Source organism: Lampetra planeri, unplaced genomic scaffold, assembly GCF_965212315.1.
Source record: "Lampetra planeri unplaced genomic scaffold, kcLamPlan1.2.h2 scaffold_1878, whole genome shotgun sequence".
NCBI lineage: Eukaryota > Metazoa > Chordata > Hyperoartia > Petromyzontiformes > Petromyzontidae > Lampetra > Lampetra planeri.
The window spans coordinates 1024-20369 of record NW_027614625.1 but is presented as its reverse complement, the minus strand read 5'-3'; the positions used below and the strand labels follow the sequence as shown (position 1 = coordinate 20369).

At 42.5% G+C, this 19346-nt stretch overlaps 2 protein-coding genes across 2 annotated transcripts; both read right to left on the bottom strand.

Annotated features, from left to right (window-relative positions):
* Nucleotides 1-346: 346 nt before the first annotated feature.
* On the bottom strand, nucleotides 347-7332 carry LOC144740060 (lysophosphatidylcholine acyltransferase 2-like). Its single transcript, XM_078622942.1, is given in 15 exon segments — nucleotides 347-516; nucleotides 610-751; nucleotides 1245-1304; nucleotides 1306-1344; nucleotides 1745-1898; nucleotides 2589-2714; nucleotides 2897-2979; nucleotides 3671-3725; nucleotides 3845-3879; nucleotides 4319-4377; nucleotides 4626-4686; nucleotides 4948-5060; nucleotides 5141-5358; nucleotides 6754-6896; nucleotides 7222-7332. Coding segments are annotated over 15 exon segments (1569 nt in total).
* A 2140-nt stretch (nucleotides 7333-9472) lies between these two features.
* Nucleotides 9473-18763, bottom strand: LOC144740061 (72 kDa type IV collagenase-like). Its single transcript, XM_078622943.1, is given in 14 exon segments — nucleotides 9473-9576; nucleotides 10764-10873; nucleotides 10997-11156; nucleotides 11662-11798; nucleotides 14003-14129; nucleotides 14221-14376; nucleotides 14652-14661; nucleotides 14663-14826; nucleotides 15401-15574; nucleotides 16169-16342; nucleotides 16747-16875; nucleotides 17395-17543; nucleotides 18253-18479; nucleotides 18608-18763. Coding segments are annotated over 14 exon segments (1977 nt in total).
* Nucleotides 18764-19346: the final 583 nt, after the last annotated feature.

Here is a 19346-nt window from a genome sequence, read left to right as displayed (position 1 = left end):
TGTGTGTGACTGCATCATATAAAGGTTCTTCAGTTCTCCAGTAAGAGACGTGTGATATCACTGGAGTGGAGTTGTAGTTGGAAGTCAACCTCTTATTATCAGTAAGTCAACCTCTAGTTATCACTGCATTATCCTGCACTGAACTAGTTACAACCATTTTGGTCCCAATTCGTCATTTGGAACTGCAAATGCAGGGAAATGGGCCCCTGGTTGAAAAATATCGGAATTATCAGAATTATTATTATATTAAATTTAAAGTCTTTGCAGGGCATCATAGTATTTGGCGTGTCTGAATGGTGATTCAGTGCGCTCTCTCAGTGCAGTCAACCACAGTTCATGGCTGTCCTCAGTCATCTTTCTTGTCAGAGGTACTGTCTTCCTCCGAACTGGTCGGACTGGCCAGTTCCAGATCTCCTGGACTCGCCTCCTTTATCGCTTGGTACCTCTGAAGCTCCAGGTAGGTGGTGAAAAGTTTGGCGTACTCTGGGTGGGCTGTGGCGAAGGATTGGAATTCACCTAAAAAAACAATCCCCAAGAACAGTGAAAGAGTGTATATAACAGGTAGAGTCTACAGTATTTAGGTCACATCTCTGATCAGGTCCTACTCACTGAAGGTGATGAAACCAGAACAGTCGGCATCAATCTCTTTGAAGAGTTTGGTCATGTTGAGGTCAGACACGCCCAGCGCGGAGCGCAGCAGAGCAGTAAACTCCTCTCGGGTGATTTTCTCATCCTCGTCTGTGTCAAACAACTGCACAAGAGATGCACAAACGAGATAAGATATGTATTTGACTAATGAAGGTTACAATAGGTATCACCTCACAGTTAATCTCATTTAGCTTCATATCTTCGGTAACAATGTAAACAGCAGAACTGTCGCTCTCCAACAGACACACATCATCAACATGATAAGATCCAAACTTGTCTGAGTGCAGCTCCTGTATTTTGACGGCGCACCACAACTCGGCCTGCTGTCTGCTGGGCCCTCTAACCTCATTTCAGCACACCCAAACTCAAGTTTTCACAGAATCCAGATATGAAAGCTTGAAAACTCCAGCAGTAAATATGCAGTGGAATTATCACTAATCATTGCCCAAGTGCGATGCATATATGCTGTGAATGAGAGTCACCAGTCGGAGCATTAAAAAATGACTATACAGAAGGTGAAAGTGAAAGTACAGATAAACTACAGAGATGCAAGTTCTCAGGACTCTGTAAAGCAGTAGAAAAAAGGTGTGTCGTACTTTGAAAGCCATCTGAAGCACATCTTCAGTGTTCGCTGGTCGACACAAGATGGTCACCCCCGATGACGTACTCTCTGAAGTCGATGGTACCATCTCCATTCTGGACGGGGAGGAAAAGAGATTAGTATGCTACTCTTGACTTTCCAGGAAATAATAGTAGTGCTTTTTCTGTAATAATCTAAAGGGTGATAAACTGGCATTTCGTATAATTTACATTGAAACTGGAAAATGTGAAGTGTAATTACCTTTAGCTTATTTCATTCTTATATGATGTATTGATATGGTCATTACTCCTGGTAAAACACACCAGTAAGTACCAGGATGCTGAGGCAGTTGAGTAGTTGCCTTTTAGAGACGCTGGGTTTAAGTGGAAGAGCTCAGTGACTGTTTTTTTTAGTAAATGACATCGGTTGAACTCTTTTACAGTGAATCTTGCAAATAATCTTGTAGTGGAAGATAAATGAAGACTTTGTAAGGTCATAAAACATTTGGCCTCTCACTCTGTCAAACATTGCAAACAGCTCCTTGAGGGCCGGGTCCACGGGCAGCTTCAGGAACCTGGCAAACTCCTCGATGGTGATGCGTCCTCCCTTACAGGAGCTGGCCATGGCTGCGAAGACCTCCAGCTCCTTCCTCACATTGTCCCACTTCAGACTGAGGGAAGGTGAGCAGAGCGTCAGTAGGAAGTCGGGGTGTGTTTCAGGACAATGAGGTTAAATCAACGCTGAGTCAAGTCAAACTCAAGATCCCAATCACTTAGTAAAACAGAGTATGATAATATTTGAATACTTGCTGTACATTCACACACGTTAGGGCTGAAAATACTTTTGTTTGGTTTGTTTTAATGTCATTAATCAAGTAGTAAAAAAACAGCAGAAAAATGTGGTATTGTTTCATAAACCCTCAAATGATTTTAACTGATGACTGAATGATTACCAATTAAGAATATTTAGTTTTATATCCCCATTTAAGAAGCTTCAAACTAACAGGTATTTTGACTTTTTAACATACAAAAGACAGTCAATAATTAAATGATTAATCAATGTATATACAAAACTGACTGCAGTGTTTCAGCCAAGTTACGAGGGGGAAAAAAACCCGTAGCACAGGGGTGTCCCAACCGGTCCTCGAGGATCCGTCTATCCAGTAGGATTTACATGTCTCCCTGCTCCTACACACCTGACTCAAATCAGCAGCTGGTTGTCGGGCCACTGCAGAACTTCACAGAGACTGATTCGGGGGAGGTAGGAGCAGGGTGACATCTAAAACCTGCAGGATAGGTGGCCCTCGAGGACGGGCTTGGACATCCCTGCTGTGGCAGGACGGTTTGGTCTGGAGCATTACTTGAGTTTGCGGCTAATTTTGGTGAACTCAACCAGGCCGGCCTCCATGGGTAGTGTCAGCTCCCCTGCTGAGATCATCAGACGACAGTCCTCATATGTGTGGTCGGTCACCGGGACGCCCAGAGCCCTGCGAACACACGGCAGATGAGACGATGGCTATGATGACATTCCTTCAAATATCTGTAAAGAATAACTCATCTGGGGTGACAATGTGTTGATCATTTCATCAATTCTCCATTTGAAAGAAGTTATTGGCACAATTCCTTCAATTAACGGTGTTGGCTCCAGCGATATACAGTGGTCACGTACTGGGCCATGATGTTCCTCACTCTGCTGGCAAGCAGAGCCGGCATTTTCTTCTCCTCCTCTGTGGGGATGTGTGGGGGCAGGAACTGAATGACGAAGCAAACAGATGAAACAGGAGACACCGGCGAGGTCACAGACAGAAAGTAAAAAAAACAGACCTGGGCAAGGAATTAAAAACATTCCCATAAGCTGAAAACTAAAACGCTCCAGCATGAGAAAACCGTTTTTCCCACAGCATCAGGCAGCTGAACTACAGCAGACCAAATTTGTTTCCATTTACAGCTGCTGTCTTCAGTCTGTGCTGTGCTCATTCACAGCTGGTGTCTATAGTATAATACATATGTGGTATACAGTAGATTAAGTTGTCTACGGTGTGCATAATGATTGTTATGACTGTACTGCATGTCACCGTATGTCTGGACTTCATGTCGCTCTTGTTTTACTTTATGTGCACGTTATCTAGTCCTGTGCATCATGCAACACCTTGGCCCCAAAGAGACGTTGTTCCACCGCATTGTTTATTGTCTATGTATACTGTACATGGCTGACCTGACTGCCGTACCTATTTGGCTGACTACTTTTGGGTTTCGGCCATAATATATTTGACTGCTGGCGACAGAAATAACAACTCACTTAACTCAAAATATGAGTAAGTATGTGCATTATCTGAATGATGATGACAAATGCATGTTTGTGTCTGTTGTTGTTGACAACTAAAAAAAAGTCACTACTAACTAGTAACTAACTAGCTACTAACACTGAAGCCAGATGTGTTACCTCTATCTCCACCGTGGTGTAAAGCTGGCACAGAGTGAGAAGCAGCAGGGTCCTCCTGCACATGAGTAAAACCAGTTACACTACATACTTCATCCAACAATGGAACACCAAGTGCTGCTCAAGGTGGAGGAACTGACAGAATTTATATCTTGTATTCCGAAAGAAAATACTTACGAGCTGTAACCTTGCCAGGTCCATGTCACTGTGTCCTGGAGAAGAAACAGAAAAGAAGCCATAAACCAACATGTTGACGTTGAGTGCACATCTGGTATTTATGAGCACTGGAACTGAGAATAAATCGTAACATTTCAAGGATAAAAGGATTAAATAACATTGTACACGTCCTTTTCATGCATTTTATTTCCTTTCCTACAAACTAAAATGCAAAGTTGCATCTGCATGTTATGAACAATATGTCACCATTACCATCACACAGGCTGCAACAACTAACCAACACCCATTCAAATGCTCATGCATGGTTAATTGTTTTTATGTGTTTCTATGGAAAAATCAGATTTTTACTTTCTTAGTCATTGTTTGACTTCATTTTAAGGTTTGGGAAACAGATCTGTAATCAACATCAAGAATGAATCATCAACAGATACCTGATAACACAAAGAGTTATTTGCAGCCTGAAACATTGCTTACTAGTTTATTGGGATATCTCATAAGCACAGGCTGCACAGGTACTCCTGGGATAAAGGCACCTACAACCGTAAAGAAAGGTCGATGAGGAAGTGGAAACAACACTCAGAGGTTAGAACTTTGTGTTAGTGAATACAACTTTCAAGTACTGAACAGTAAAAGCTCGTTCTCTAGATGATGATTATCAAACAATGCATGAGTGAACAATGTGGTATCAGTGATTCCATCTGTTGAAATGTATATTCAATGCATTTTGTAGGTTTTCTTTGTCTGTTGGCTTGTTTTGTGTATTTTCATCAAGTATCTTTACCTTGTTTGAACGTGATAAGACAGGAGCGATTTGTACATGTTCCCTCTGGAAATATCAGAACCTGAAAAACAAATATATTTAATGTGACAACTAATATCAGGTGGATAACGTATTTTGGCACTGACGACATATATTTGTTTACATTTTGGAGACTGAATAAACGTTGAATCTCTCAAACCAGCACAGGAAGTGATGAAATCAAACCCACATCCTGATTTGACGGTAGATGTCCCAGCTCAGCTGAAACTTTCTTTGGCAACACGTTGCGTTTGATATTGTTCATCTGCACTAAGGGATGAGGCGTCTGTACGACCTGACTGACCTGTGGCCAGTGACCTCCTGACTTGGCTCTGCTGTCAATCTCTTGGATGGTGTTCTTCCTCGAGTCCGGGTCCTTTCTGGACACCAGTACGGGCTGAAGACAGCGGACAAACCCTGCGGGGACGAAAGACGACAGCAGGTCAGGACTCACCCAGACTCTCCTGTATCGAGAGGGAGCAAACAGAGAGTCTCACTGCCAAAGATGGGCGTAGCCAGGTTCTCAACGCGGGAGACGGTGGATGGCAGTCCAGCGACAATGCACACAATGCCGTCAAAGAAGGTGGAGTGGGGGGCCACAGCCAGGATGGGGGCCTCACTGCTGCTGACTTGTTTGCCCTTGACCACCACTCGGAAGCCCATGCAGAAGTAATAAGCTCTCCCCAAGGCAGCCATCACCCTCCTACACATGAACCTGACAACGAGGACATTAAAGACATGAGATATTAAAAAGACAAACGCTCTTCAAAAAATTCTTTCCCTCTGACTTGGAACACTTTAAGTGGTCAGAGTTGCACAATTTTGCACTTCTCTGTAACACACAACCATTCAGTTCCTCATTTCAGGGGCACAGAATGCACAGACGGCAAAATAAAGCGACATTTGAAAGGTTCCTGTCGTGGACAAAAAGTGATCAAAGTGCAGCTGTCAGAGCTATCCTGGTATTATAGCTAAAATACCGCCGTGAAACTAAGCACATTTCAGATATTTATCATAATAAATAATAATCTGCACTCGCTGGATGGAACCTGCCCTGTTTGCTGCAATTGTCTCAGTTCTGAACTTCTGGACTGACTCTTTCTCCCACGCCCCACCTTTTCTCCATGTTTGCACGAGGCACCAAGTTTATGAATATCTGAGAGCTGGTAAATTTGAAATATGAAGAGCAGAAAGCAGTTATGAATAACAAGACGTGCATGTTTTTCCAATAGGTCACTGTCATTATTGTAAATGTGAGCTTTCAGCTCCTTGATAAACTCTGTGATTGTGAAAACAACGAAGATAAGTGGTCTCCTGTTCCGAAACCATATTTGGGCATAATCCTGTTAGAGTCCTAGAAGTGTTCTACTGTGGCAAGAACATTCCTTTTATCTGCAGAGCTGTGAACTGAGTTTGTGTCCATGTTGCATCCCGTTCGGTTGTCCCTCCGTTTATTAGGCCCTGGACTTAACTCTCTTTCCGAGAACTGAGCTGAAGTAGTCTTTGTGCAGATATGATCTAGAAAATGCTTCATTCTGCAGAAAAGGGAGTGTGTTTCAAGTCCTGTCAGGAACCATTATGTTGAGTAAACACTGCCTCGCTGTTGTGTTTATGGATGCAGGGACATACTCCTTCTGTCTCATCATGCTTTGTCAAACTGACATTTGTATTCACATTCCTAATACATTTGAAATGGTTAACTGTGGAAAAAGGGACAGTTTGGTTTCTGCACGTGGCGCAGTGCCCTAGCCATTAACCTCGATGCAATGAACTAGGTGAGGAAAGCTTCCTGAACTCTAATTAATTACTACTATTCAATTGTTTTGGAAGGTATTGTAACACTCTGATGAAAATAACACTGCTATGGCAGCGTCTGGCGTTGGATTGATTCAGTTCACTACACACTAACATCCTCCATTAGCTGGAATCAGTCAATATCCTGCTGCATCTCTAGCAGGCACCAATGGGTGCACGGTAGGATTTAGAAGCAGGGAGGGTGACTTGGGATGAGACTGCCTCGGCCTGCTGGTGTTGACAGTCACTGATGCAGGCAGGTTGATGCACACTACAGTCCATGTTTTCTGATAAGGAGCTGACACGACCTATTTACCGTCTCCAGCCTGTCATTGGTTCCACGGCTCCTTTCAGAGGATGCTTGAAGGTTATTATGACCGCTACTGGCCATGTCACCATGAGAACCAGGGATAGGAGGATGGCACGAACAGGAACAAGGAAGATTCCCAGGAGGACACACTAAAAGGAGGTGTAGATACACACACACACACACACACACACACACACACACACACACACACACACACACACACACACACACACACACACGTTATGAACTGGCTTGTATCATGAAGAGACTGCACCCTGTTTACATTCCACAGAAACATGACCACCGTGCAGCCACAGCGGGTCTCATTGTTCCGGACCTTCTCCAAGCGGATTGCGGAGTCTCGCTGCGGCTGCAGATTAGAGGCCCCCGCGCGCGCACACACACACGCGCACGCACGCAGACACCTCTGACAACCGCACAGATCCACTGATGTCACTTCAAATAGATACTCACTTTAACCACATCGGCTCTGGTGAGTTTAGTGTCTTGGACAAAGGGGTTGATGACCGCGGGCAGCAGCAGGGACTGCTGCCGGGGGAGGACGAACACCCGCTGCGGCGGCATCGCGGGCGCGACGAAAACACGCAGAACGATGCGGTCAAAGCGCCTTCATGTGAGCACCTCACTTCCTCAACGGAGGCGCCTGCTGTGACGCTTTCTCCATCTTTCTATGAGCAAATGTGTGAAATCACAAAAGCGCGCACACACACACACATACACACACACAGAGCAGACACACCGGAACCTCTCTCAGTCCGGAAGCTCCGCCTCCTCGTCCGCGGCTGCCTGGTCCGAGAGAACAAGAGTCTTTCTGGAGGATTACAGTCAGTGTGTGTGTGTGTGTGTGTGTGTGTGTGTGTGTGTGTGTGTGTGTGTGTGTGTGTGTGTGTGTGTGTGTGTGTGTGTGTGTGTGTGTGTGTGTGTGTGTGTGTGCGCGCGCGCGCGCGCGCGTGCATGTGCATGTAATGTTTGCAGGTACTAATCATCCTCCTTCTGTTTTATCCACTACCCCCCAGTGCTGACAGTGGAGGAAAAACAATGGAATAAAAAAATAGTAAGTTTGACGTAAACATTTTACAAATATGTAGAGAATATTGGCCCAAACTTATATACATATAAATATACATGTCACTGGTGAAATGAAAACGTTGTTGCATTCAAAACTCATAGATGTCCACTAGATGGCGCAAAGCTTGTTAAAAACATCCTCAGCGTGCTCATTCCGTTCTACACGTCACAAGTTAAAAGTGGTCTAATAAGAGATGACAGATTTTGTAAATTTGCAGTTACAATTTTAAGTCAAGAGAGTCTCTTACTCTACTCTACTTGTATCCCTAAACACTAGTGTTGTTTTTGTTTTCTTCTACTTTGGTTTTGGGGAAAGTATGTCAATTCGGCATGTCATGTCAGTCAGCATATGCAGGTACTTGTTTATCACTGATCCACTTTACATTGACCATCTTTATTGATGACAGTAAAAAAAAGTGCACAAGCATTGAAAACAACACAAACTGAATCATAAAAATTCATGACTGAGCAGAAAATATAAAAAGATTAAACAATACTATGGCGGTACTCGTGTCGTGACTCCATCACATAGTAAACCTATACAGCCTCTAGAGGCAACCGGTGCCTTCTTTCTCTCTCAACTGTCAGTCAAATTCATGTAAAGTTGGAGTTGCCAAGACACGCTGGTCTCCAAATTGTGCAGTTCCCGAATACATTGTCCTATAAAAAGTGCTAACCATTTGGAGAATAATGTATGCCCGCAAGTACTACTGTCTGATACCCTAAGGATGTTAAGTAGTCTGATCAGACTTAGTTATACAATATAAAAAGTGTATGTATACATACCACAAGTGACAAATTAAAGGAAACTTTGAATGAGGGTGGCGAAACCGTGAGGGTGACAATGTCCTCATCTGTGGACAAGATGTGACTCATCTGCCTCACCGTTACCAGATCTCAACCCAGCTGAAAACCTACGTGTTTGTGTACTTGGGAAAGACAGTTCGATCCTTCCACCAGACGTGTAGTCCAACACCTTTCTCAGACATTTTATGAAATTACAGTATTTCCCTTTAATTTGTCACCATTTCTTAAAAGACATAATATACATATATAGGACTATATGCATTTCCAAAAGCACCATTTTCGGTAAGACACGTTGTGCAAATTCATTTTGTGAAATGCATTGCACAACTATGAGAGAATGACTTATTTAAAAACGACACATTCTACAACTGCATTAGCACACTGACCATGGACGAATTTCCTTTGTCAATGTGAATTCCTCACATCCTTTTCAGACTCAAATCAGCATAGAAAGGTATTATCTCACAGCACAGTATTCAATGCAGTGTAGACATACCTCATGTCAGAGTTTTTTTAAAAAATAAAACAATAAAAACTGGGTATGTGTTGTACGAATTTGCATCAGCATAACAAACAGAAATAAAACATCAATATCACAAAGTAATATAGCAAATTTCCAGTTGCCTATGATCAGCCTGTGTAGAAGTTCCAAAGGTGTCTTTCTACAAAGCTGGAAGCTGGTTATACAGGCTGAGAGGAACATGCCTCCTGGGGAAGCGTGCAGCAGCAGACATACAACGCTGAGGAAATGGGGCAATCTCAAGTTGTGTCTGATGTCCTCATGAGGTCTTCTCAGGAATGAGCCAGTTGCGAAACATTTTGGAAATGCTCAACAACCGAGCCAGTCCTTTGTGATTTCACCCAGCTTGACGATCTTCAAGCTGCTGTCTTCCAGTTTGAAGTAGTGGTTGCCTTTGAAGAAGTAACTGTAATCTGGAGAAGACAGGGAATACTGTATATAAAATAGTATTTTAACATAATACAGTTTCCATGTTTCAGAGTGAGAAATTCAAATACGCATGTATACCAGTGTTACACTACCGCTACTACTGTGCAAAAGACTGTTCACGTTCAATCAATGTGAAAATGGTTAAAATAAACTGCAGCAGTCAGAGCTGAGCCTTTTTCTCCAAGTTATGCTAATGAGAAATCATACAGAGGCACTTGTGTAGAGGTGCACAGACTTGCTTTACATAAATGTGTGTACTCTGGGTGGTGGTTGGGGCTATGAGATGCTTACAGTACTGTGTATGTCAAGAGAGCAGTAATGGAAAAATCCCTCCTTGCTTGCCACTCAAAAAAATCACACCACCCCAGTAAGTAGCTACAGACATACAGGAAGTTTATCAAGCGTAAAATTCACCAACATGTATGGGATTTTCTTGCTCAGCTCCCTAACAAGCAAAGCTAACATAATCTACCACGTTAATCATACTAGACAAACAGAAACATTATGGAAGACCAGACCACAGACCACTCCCTAATTTCTGAACTATTCCCCCCAGCTTGATTTACTTCCTCATGTTGCAGGTTTGTCTGCTTATCTTGGAGCAGTTCATTTCTGCCTTCTTGGCATCATCTCCCGCTTTCTGGCTTTCTGGGTTTTGGTCTATGAAATACTTTGTTGACTGAGGCCCAATGCCAGACATGCACAACCAGCACCGAACGTTTAAAGCTATGTTGTAATCACAAAGCACCATGACCTGTTCTGTTTTTTTTTGTTTTTTGTTTTTTTGCTGTCTTTACTACGGGCTTGTGACAACAACACGACATGGGTTGAAGAGATCTAGCTGTGCTTAGATAATTGCTACTTATGAGGCTCTAATTTGAGGGTATGAATTGCTCTGTATTGGCATGTATGTGGGTACTATACACCAGGTGAGATGTCCTAATGTGTAAAATGAAAAGAAATAATAACAAATTGTTGTTTTTATTTATCATGTCACTCCTACAGGCCACATTAGACATCTTTTATTGTTATTATATAACCGACTGTACAACAAAGCTGGACTTAAGTTCATAGTGACGATAGTATGATGTGGCAAGTAGTCTTAAGAATAAAAAATATATGTTTTCATATATATGTAATCCTGTCATGAATGAATAAAAAACGTAATTACCAATTCCATTGAGACTGAAGGAAGAGTCAATGTTATCTGGGATGCCATTCCAGGAATCAGCGATAGGTTTAGGGAAACCAGGGTCCATCCTCTTTGTGTTTTCATCGTATCTGTACACACAAAGCAGGGAAATCACACACAAATAATTCTTTCACATGACTCACATACCAATTCAAATACCAACTGGCAAAAGATGTGACCCAGGGATGGTGACATATTGTATATGAGCTCACCTCCAAAATTTGTCTCCTGCAAAAAGATAAGTCTTCCTGTTCTTCCTAAAGTTGAAGGCTGCATCGATCTGCTGTACATCTGCAGGGAGATCGAGACTATGGAGCCTCTTCGGGTAGCCTTTCTCCAACTCATCAGCCTTGTAGACCCACATCTCGTTGCCTAAGGATTACAAATATAAGCAGAGCTTTTTAGACGAAAACTCAGGAGGACATCTGTTTTATTGGTTATTGTAGGACAGAACTGTCTGATATATAAAACTACAATGGATTTAACCACTGTGAAACCATCAGCATTAGGATGGTCAGTCACTCAAAACAAGCTCTGGATTTCATCAAAGCTGCACACTGAAATCTCATCAGCATTCAGGAAGGAGCTTCATACAATTGAAATATAAAGACTGTATTATAAACCACTAATAGGTATTGTGGAGGAACTTAAGTGTCCCAGCACATGCTACACAAGATGCTGCTCAACCAACATTCCTGCTTCTCCAAATGTTCCAGTCAGTAAAAATGGCATCCAAGTGGTAAAAGACACCTTGTGATTAAAAAGGCAAACTGTCTGTTTCTCTGATTACCACTGGGACAAGAATGAGATGACCAGGGTGTGCGCTTAGGATGACAAACACTCTAAACCGCTAAATCAGCAGTTTTTATCAGCATACCAGCAAAGAAGACGGTTCTTTCCTCTACTGGGTTTTCATAAGCAGCATCGATCTTGGCGGGCAGGTCCGGCCAGTAGGTGGCTACTAGCATCGGTCCACTGGGTTTGCTTCTGAAGTTAACCGACCTGAACAGGAACCTGGCAGAAAGAGAATGAGTGGGGTGAACAACCGGGAGGTTGATGAGGTTGATGAGCTGGGGATGAAATGAGAGTGAAAGGAGCCTGGTGTGTGTGTGTGTGTGTGTGTGTGTGTGTGTGTGTGTGTGTGTGTGTGTGTGTGTGTGTGGAGGGGCGGTTAGTGCAAGCGCTTCACTGGCTGAGTCAGCCACAATGGCCTAATTCATGAGCATCTGGTTCTCGTTAAGGGTAAGGCTGCCGACGCCAGTGGAACAAGACCTATCTTGCCTGGATTTTAAATACTGCTGCGCAACAAGCACAGTTTCCCAAACACTTTTCCACTGACCTATTTTTTAAAAAGAAAAAGATCGCCTGATTAGTAAACAAACATGGGATCACGTGAAGTGAGACTGATGATAAAACGGTGATAACAGACTCTATATTGGAGAGCATACGACATACCCAAAGGTGTCCTTATGTAATTATCTGCTGCAGGTGAGCTATTGACCAAGACAATAGTATCTAACTTACAACTACATACAACTAAAAGAATAACTCATGATGGATTGTGGCGTAAGTAGTGTTGCTCAAATAAATGAACCCCCGGTGAACTATTCTCTTCCAAATATACAGCTGACATGGGGACTTTACAGCAAGTTTCCTTTTTTTTTTCCAATCTTTTGAATCCCAAACTTTGGTGTTTTTCTTTGCTATCACCACTTAAATGTATTACATTATGGTACTCCATAACTCATTAGAAATACAATTAACACCACAATCAAGGAAAGCAACAAATGAAGAAAGCCTTCATTTGAAATGCTATTAACTGTTGAATAAATACAATTGCATTGACATTTAACACAATTAAATTGTTTGAGTGTTGAAAAAAGAACAAACCGGAGAGCAAAAACATTAGCCTTCAGCTAATCAGATGACACAGAGGTTATATAACGTAAGCTCGTCCACATTTACTTTGAAATAATTAAGCGCTGGGATATTTACCATGATGCTTGTGTGTCAAAATCTATTTCAAATGTTCTTTTTTCTACTTCTGCACATTTTCTTTTTACAGTCACCTGGCCCAGGTCACCATGGAGGTACAGACAGAATGCTGATGATGCCCCGAAACAGGCCTAAAGGTTAGTGAACTTTGAGAGTGACATGAATGGATTCGTTTTCGGAGCACGGACGGAGGTCAACATAAAACGCCAGTATAAGGTAAATACTCTTCTGTGTATATGTCCTTCCACAAAGCTAGGAAAACAGACAATTGTTTCCCCAGAAACCAGTCAGACACATTTATTCTGAGTTATTTGATATTTAGTGGCCAGGCTTTGCCAGATGATCTTGGATTTGGACAACAAGACAATAACAAGACAATACATAATTCAGAATGCATGAGCATTATGAGTCACAGTTTCAGCAGAGCCAAAAAAGACACAACGCACAATCTACAGGGGGAATTTCTGCACTGACGATTGCAGTAAATATGTAGCCAAAGAAAGAAAATGTCATTCTCTCTTAAAAAAGATATTTAGGTGCAATACCAGGCAAAGTGAATACCGTAATCTTTGTTTTGTCTACTGGCCTGTTTGCTTTGGACAAAAAACAAAAAAAACATGGCAGATTAACGGCCCTTACACCGGGAAACTAGCAATGATATCTAGTTTTGCATTATCTATTTACTTTTTCTATACTTCTTCTCATAAAAGCACATCCTGGAAATATGTCAGGAACCAACTTCAGCTGTTGGGATACACATGTTCCTACACTGACTCACAAAGTAATGTTGACCAAAGCACAGCACATCATGAGAGTTCTCGTCTAGGTGGGGTGAGTGAGTAGACAGACAGTAAGCTTACAAAACTCACTGGCGCCTGTGGAGGATTGTAGACAGTGTTTATGACTAATAAGTACTTGGTCGTTGCTGCAGGAGTATAGCTTGTTTCTGCCTCAAACTAATTTTCACATCAGTGAAGTGACTGGAGATTCCCATGACAAAAGAAAACAGGAAACCTCGTGTCAAGTTGTTTCTGAAATTCCACTTGTTCAGACAGTTGTTTTCACTTGCATAACTCACAGGGAAGATCACTGTTTGCACCTTCCTGGGCAGGCAAAAAGGTCAATACTTCGATCGACATAGGAACTGAGGCTCCTTTCTCCTTGGTATTAATCTGGCGATGGGACACTTCCTAAGTTGTCTGAACAACGTTCCATGTGGTTACCTGTCCTTGAAGAAGAAGGTCTCGCCTCTGATTTGTGCAACAGCATCAAAGACAACAGGCTCTTTACAGAGGTCCATGGGAGTGACGGGTCCCTGGGTTGGAGGCTGTGGTTTGTCTGTCCCAGCACCTGTTCATCAGGTAGTAATGAATATTAACATGAAGCATGAATATAAGAACCACACACATTCCCTGGGGGGTAAACATATGTCTCTACTCACCATAGAGCTCCTGGATGCCTTTAATATCATCCTGAGAAAGCCTGAAGTCTTTAGTGAAGGTGTAAATGGGGGCCATCAGTGCTCCAGGATCTTGAGAGTGCTCCAAGCCAAGTGCATGACCAAACTCGTGTGCTGCCACCAGGAACAAACTGTAGCCTGGAATCGTGAGCCAAAACCAGAATTTATGAAGATGTGTATCAGTTCAATCTACTCAAAGGTGAAATCTGTTGGGGTACAACTCTGACCTGACCTATTAGTGTATTTCTCTGTTTGTTGTGAAAGTGCTTGAGGTTATGGTGACGACATGACTAATACTTTTGTTTTTGTTTGGCTCTTGTTTGCGTTGTCCTCACTAGTAAAACCACTTGGCTGCACTTCCCTTCACCATAGCAAAAAACGGTCCAATACATCAGCTCACCAACGAGTCATACCTTGGTCAGGGACAGAAACCCCACTTGTGGTCATCGTCATAACTCTTGGTGGTGGCACACCACATTTTGCCATCACTCCGCCCGGATGAGGTACAGGAATCGTAGCTGTTTTCCAGGAAGGTGAAGGGGAAGACACAAGGGCTTCCCTCTGCATTCCCCCCAATGGTTGACATGGCTGAAACAGAGCAATGAACTGAAATGTGTGGCTGAAACTCGGACATCAGTCAAATACCAAAGCACGTCTGATTAGTTTTGTATTATTGCAAAACACATGCAGATGATGTTGGCGACAGTATCATGAAACACAATACACACGACATCCCGACTAATCCACCAAGAACGATCAACTGCACGAATGGATTTTTTTTTTCAAAGTCAGACATTTTTTCAACTTGGCAATACTTTTAATGTTGTTTTCTGTCTCACGCTATCAAGGGCACCCTTACATTGAATCCAATCAATAAGAAGCACATGGAAACCTCAGCAGTCATAACGCTCTGTCTATCTCACTTCCTCCCCCTCTCCTTTCCCGACTCCAAACCCACTCCGACCGACAGAGTGGAAAATAAGGCACTGCACATTAAAATGCTTTCACATTAAACGGACCGCGAGCAATACTGGAGCATTCGAGTGCTCACACACTGCTCACACACTGCTCACACACTGCTCACACACTGCACAGCGAAATGACCAGTAACAGTGATGTTTGCACAGCAGAGGAGTACATGAGGTTACACAAGCAGACGTACCAGTCTCTGGGCAAAAGCCGTAGGTTGTGTCAGTGTCATAATCCTCAGTAGTGGCACACCAGCGATAGCCATCATCCCTGCCCTGAGTGGTGCATTCATTATACTTCTCCCCTTGGAAGGTGAAGGGGAATTTACATGGAGCACCATCACCATTTCCACCCAGGGTAAATAGTACTGTCAAAGAAAAGCCATTATCAGATAGTTATGTTTGCACAATTCAATACAAAAAGGAAGCTCAGATTCAGAACTGTAGATCCATGTTTTCAGAGTGGGAGCTGAACTAGAACAACCAACAGACAGCTACAGTACAAGTAGCTCCACTCGGTACATGTGTTGTAATTATATGAACATGCTAGCACAATGGACAGCAGCATATCAAAGATAAACAAGATGTTCGACAAAGCTCTGTGTTCTATAAGTGGGTCAGTGTCTTGGAAAAGAAATGTTCCGTAATCCACTCCAAACAAAAAGCAGCACTTTCCTGGCATTGAGTGCAACCTACTTTCTTCCAACAGCAGCAAATAAAGATTTGAATATCTAACTACTTTGATATGAAGTGTTGCTGCAGGGTGTGTGTAAAACAGTTTTAACAAAATGTCCACTTTTTTTTATGGAACAGTGGTGCCACATCATTGGGCAAATTATGTAAATGTCTAAAGGAAATGTATTTGTATAGCAGAATTCATACATTCAAAGTACTTTACAGATGACGTTACAAACATCAACATAAATGAGTATGCAGCAGTTCTGAGAAACAGGTCAACTCACGTTCATGGGGACAGAACCCATATTTGCCATCTTCATCAAAGTTGTATGTGGTTGAGCACCACAGGAAACCATCGTCACGCCCTTGAGATGTGCAACTGTTGTACTCGGTGCCCATGAACAAGAAGGGGAATTTACAGAACTCTCCATCAGCGTTGCCGAACTTCACTTTCACCACTGTAAAAAAGATTCTGGATTGTACTGGTGTTTTTTTCAAGGTTTTAGATAGTTTTCTATTCTTGTTTTAAGTTTTGAGAGACACCTTTAGACAGGCTGAAATAGCTTCATATAGTTCTTCTGCAAAATTAACATATTAAATTAACATATCTGGGTCGAATACAAATATGGGCAAGTGAGACTTTTTGTCAGTTCATCTTCCAGATGGCTGAGGTTCAAACAAAGTTTGTTTGAAAGTTCAAACAAACTTGAGTTAATCAGAACAAAGTAAAGTCAATTTAGTGCACGTGTGTATGTGTTAACATACATCTAGATTGTCATGCAGACTTGCACACCTGTAATCTATTTAATTTTACATTGAACAAAAACATTGGAAAATACTTGTGAATAGTATCTCTCTGTACCTTGGCCCTCTCCCAACGTCCACTGCTCATCATCATCAAAGTGGGAATCTCCCCCAATCCCAGGTCCTGGGGCAAAGGCGTGAGCGAGAAGGCCGTCTTTGCCATCAAAAGGGTAACCGTCTCCATGTTCTGTTCAAGGCATCAGTCAGTGTTAACACTTGACTTATCTTCAGATATCTGAATTTTAACCTGGAACTACCTTACTACGTTCTGTGCTTCGTATAAGGATCATTCCTCTGTCATGATATCACTCTATTACTCCACACGTACTACTGAGGAAGTGTGGGAACCACTCCAAAGCATTAACACAGCTCCTCACCTGAGTGAGAAGAACTGTGGGTTTACTGGAATGGAGGAATTGTACATCACTGTCTCTGAGGTACTCCAGCAACAATTCACACTGTGCTCGTGACCACAGATGAGCACTGAACAATAAATTGGTATTCAGAGTATCCACATTAATTTGCAATAAGAAAGTTCGCATTTCCCTTTTACTTACGATGGAAGAACAACTGAACTCTTGAAAATATGCTGCCCCCACCTGATTTGAAATTTGAAAAAGCCTCTGTCGATTCTACACTGAAGGCAAGTAAGCACATAGATATTAGCCAAACCCTAAGACGACTCATCTGCTCACACATGGCATACCATTGCGGCCAAAGTTAATCATGATGTCAGCCTCTCCATCAAAGATGCGGGTGAAAGTGAGAGGGGTTACATCACTCCAGACTTTGAAGGCTCTGAAGAAAGCGTCATTTATAACTTCCTCATCCAGATCAGGAGTGTAGCCCAAGATTCTGCAGAGTGAAAAAAAAGACTATTGAAAGAAACAAAGAAAACAACAACGGAGGAGGGTTGTATTTTCTTTGGAGTCCTCCTCTGGAAAAAATGGACAGTCTGGAGAATCATCTGGCAGTGATGCTCCCTGAAAGTGTTCAGCCACAAGCCTTGATCTGCACCCCAGTCCTTTCCTAAAGCCAAAGATCTTCTGCTTGTTATTGTCTTTGGCATGTAGCGTTTTTTTTTCGCTGACACATACACAGGCAGACAGGAATGGAAGGGCCGGGGAACACAGAAAAAAAAACACATTGTTGTGAACCTCAAACAGAACAAAACAAGAGACCTGACACACACTGTGTAGGAATGTCGTATGTTAGCAAGACGCAAGCGTCTGACGACTGTGTGGATGGGGGTGGGGCCGACTGCATGTCGAGGGTCAAACAGGGCCAAGCTGTGGTCCATCTCTCAATTCCAAAATATTTTCATAGATTTTGTCATTTGGTCATTGGAAACTAGCTGGTGAAGGCCAATTAAACAATGGCTCTGATGTGGTTTGGTTTCACACTTATTAACAGATTGGACATATTTTGTGAGAGACAGCACTCCTACATGATTGAAACCTTTGTGATTATGTTAAGATCTATACCCCCCCCCTTCCCCTTAAAAACTGCTAATATGATTATTGATTACCGTACTTCAAATACTGAGAAGTAGCAATGCTCTGACCTGTATGTGATGTCCTTCTTCTGCCACATGGGTTTCCTATGGAAGAAGTTGTAATTGGCCACATCTGGGACTCCACAGCGAGGCTTTTTCATGATCTCCACAGTTTTGGCATCAATTTCTCCAGTTTCTTGCAGAGAGAAGAACTTCTGCATTTTCTTTAAAGTGTCCTTAAGAACCACCAGGTTACATCTGTCTTCTGGGCACCCATAAAACTTATTCAGATAGTGCTGGAGGGGGGGAAAAAAATAAAGTTTTCTCCCTTTTGACAAGAAAGTTTTATTTGCAGAACATACATCACATCGGTGTACAGCAAAGTCTCCTTGAGGTACACGTTTGTAAGCCACCAGTAACTTACCAGAGCAACTTCTTTGTCTGTTAAGGGGGTAGTATCGTCTCCGGGAAACCTGATAACAGGCGAAGGGGCAGAATATGCTGCTTGAAAGGCGATGAGCTGAAGCAAAAACACATTGAGAACGATCCGACGACCGCTGAATATCGTCGGAAAGTCCATGTTTACTTGTGAACCGTGTGTCAGCTGCTGTGTCTGTCGCTCCGTCTGACTGGCGTCCGTTGCCTCGGCTGGTCTGAACCTCTTGTGCTCTTTCTTCACCAGAACATCCTGAGCTCATGAACTTTCTCCGTTCTGCTGGCATCGGCACTTTTTCCCTGCAAACTCCTTCTGCGCAGTCTCCGGGTGCGGGTGGAAACATCAGAGCTTGGGGGGTTGGGGGGGGGGGGGGGGGGGGGGGGGGGCGTGTGAGGAAAACTTTGTCATTGATGGGGAGTTTGTCACATAGATATTTAACTATATGAATGTTCAGAAAAGACAAACAATAAAAATAATAATGACAGATGTTAGACAGAACAAACTACTTATGTATATATATGTACACACACACACACACACACACACATATTTTATATATATATATTCATATATATGAATTATACTTAGAAGCAGGATTAAGAGAGCCCTATTAATAAGGGTAAAACAAATGCTGCACGAAAGCAGTAATAGTTTGAGCAAAAGTTGAATACTAGGTGTAAAAGATAAAATCATAACAAGAATACTACACCTACTACTATCACTGCTA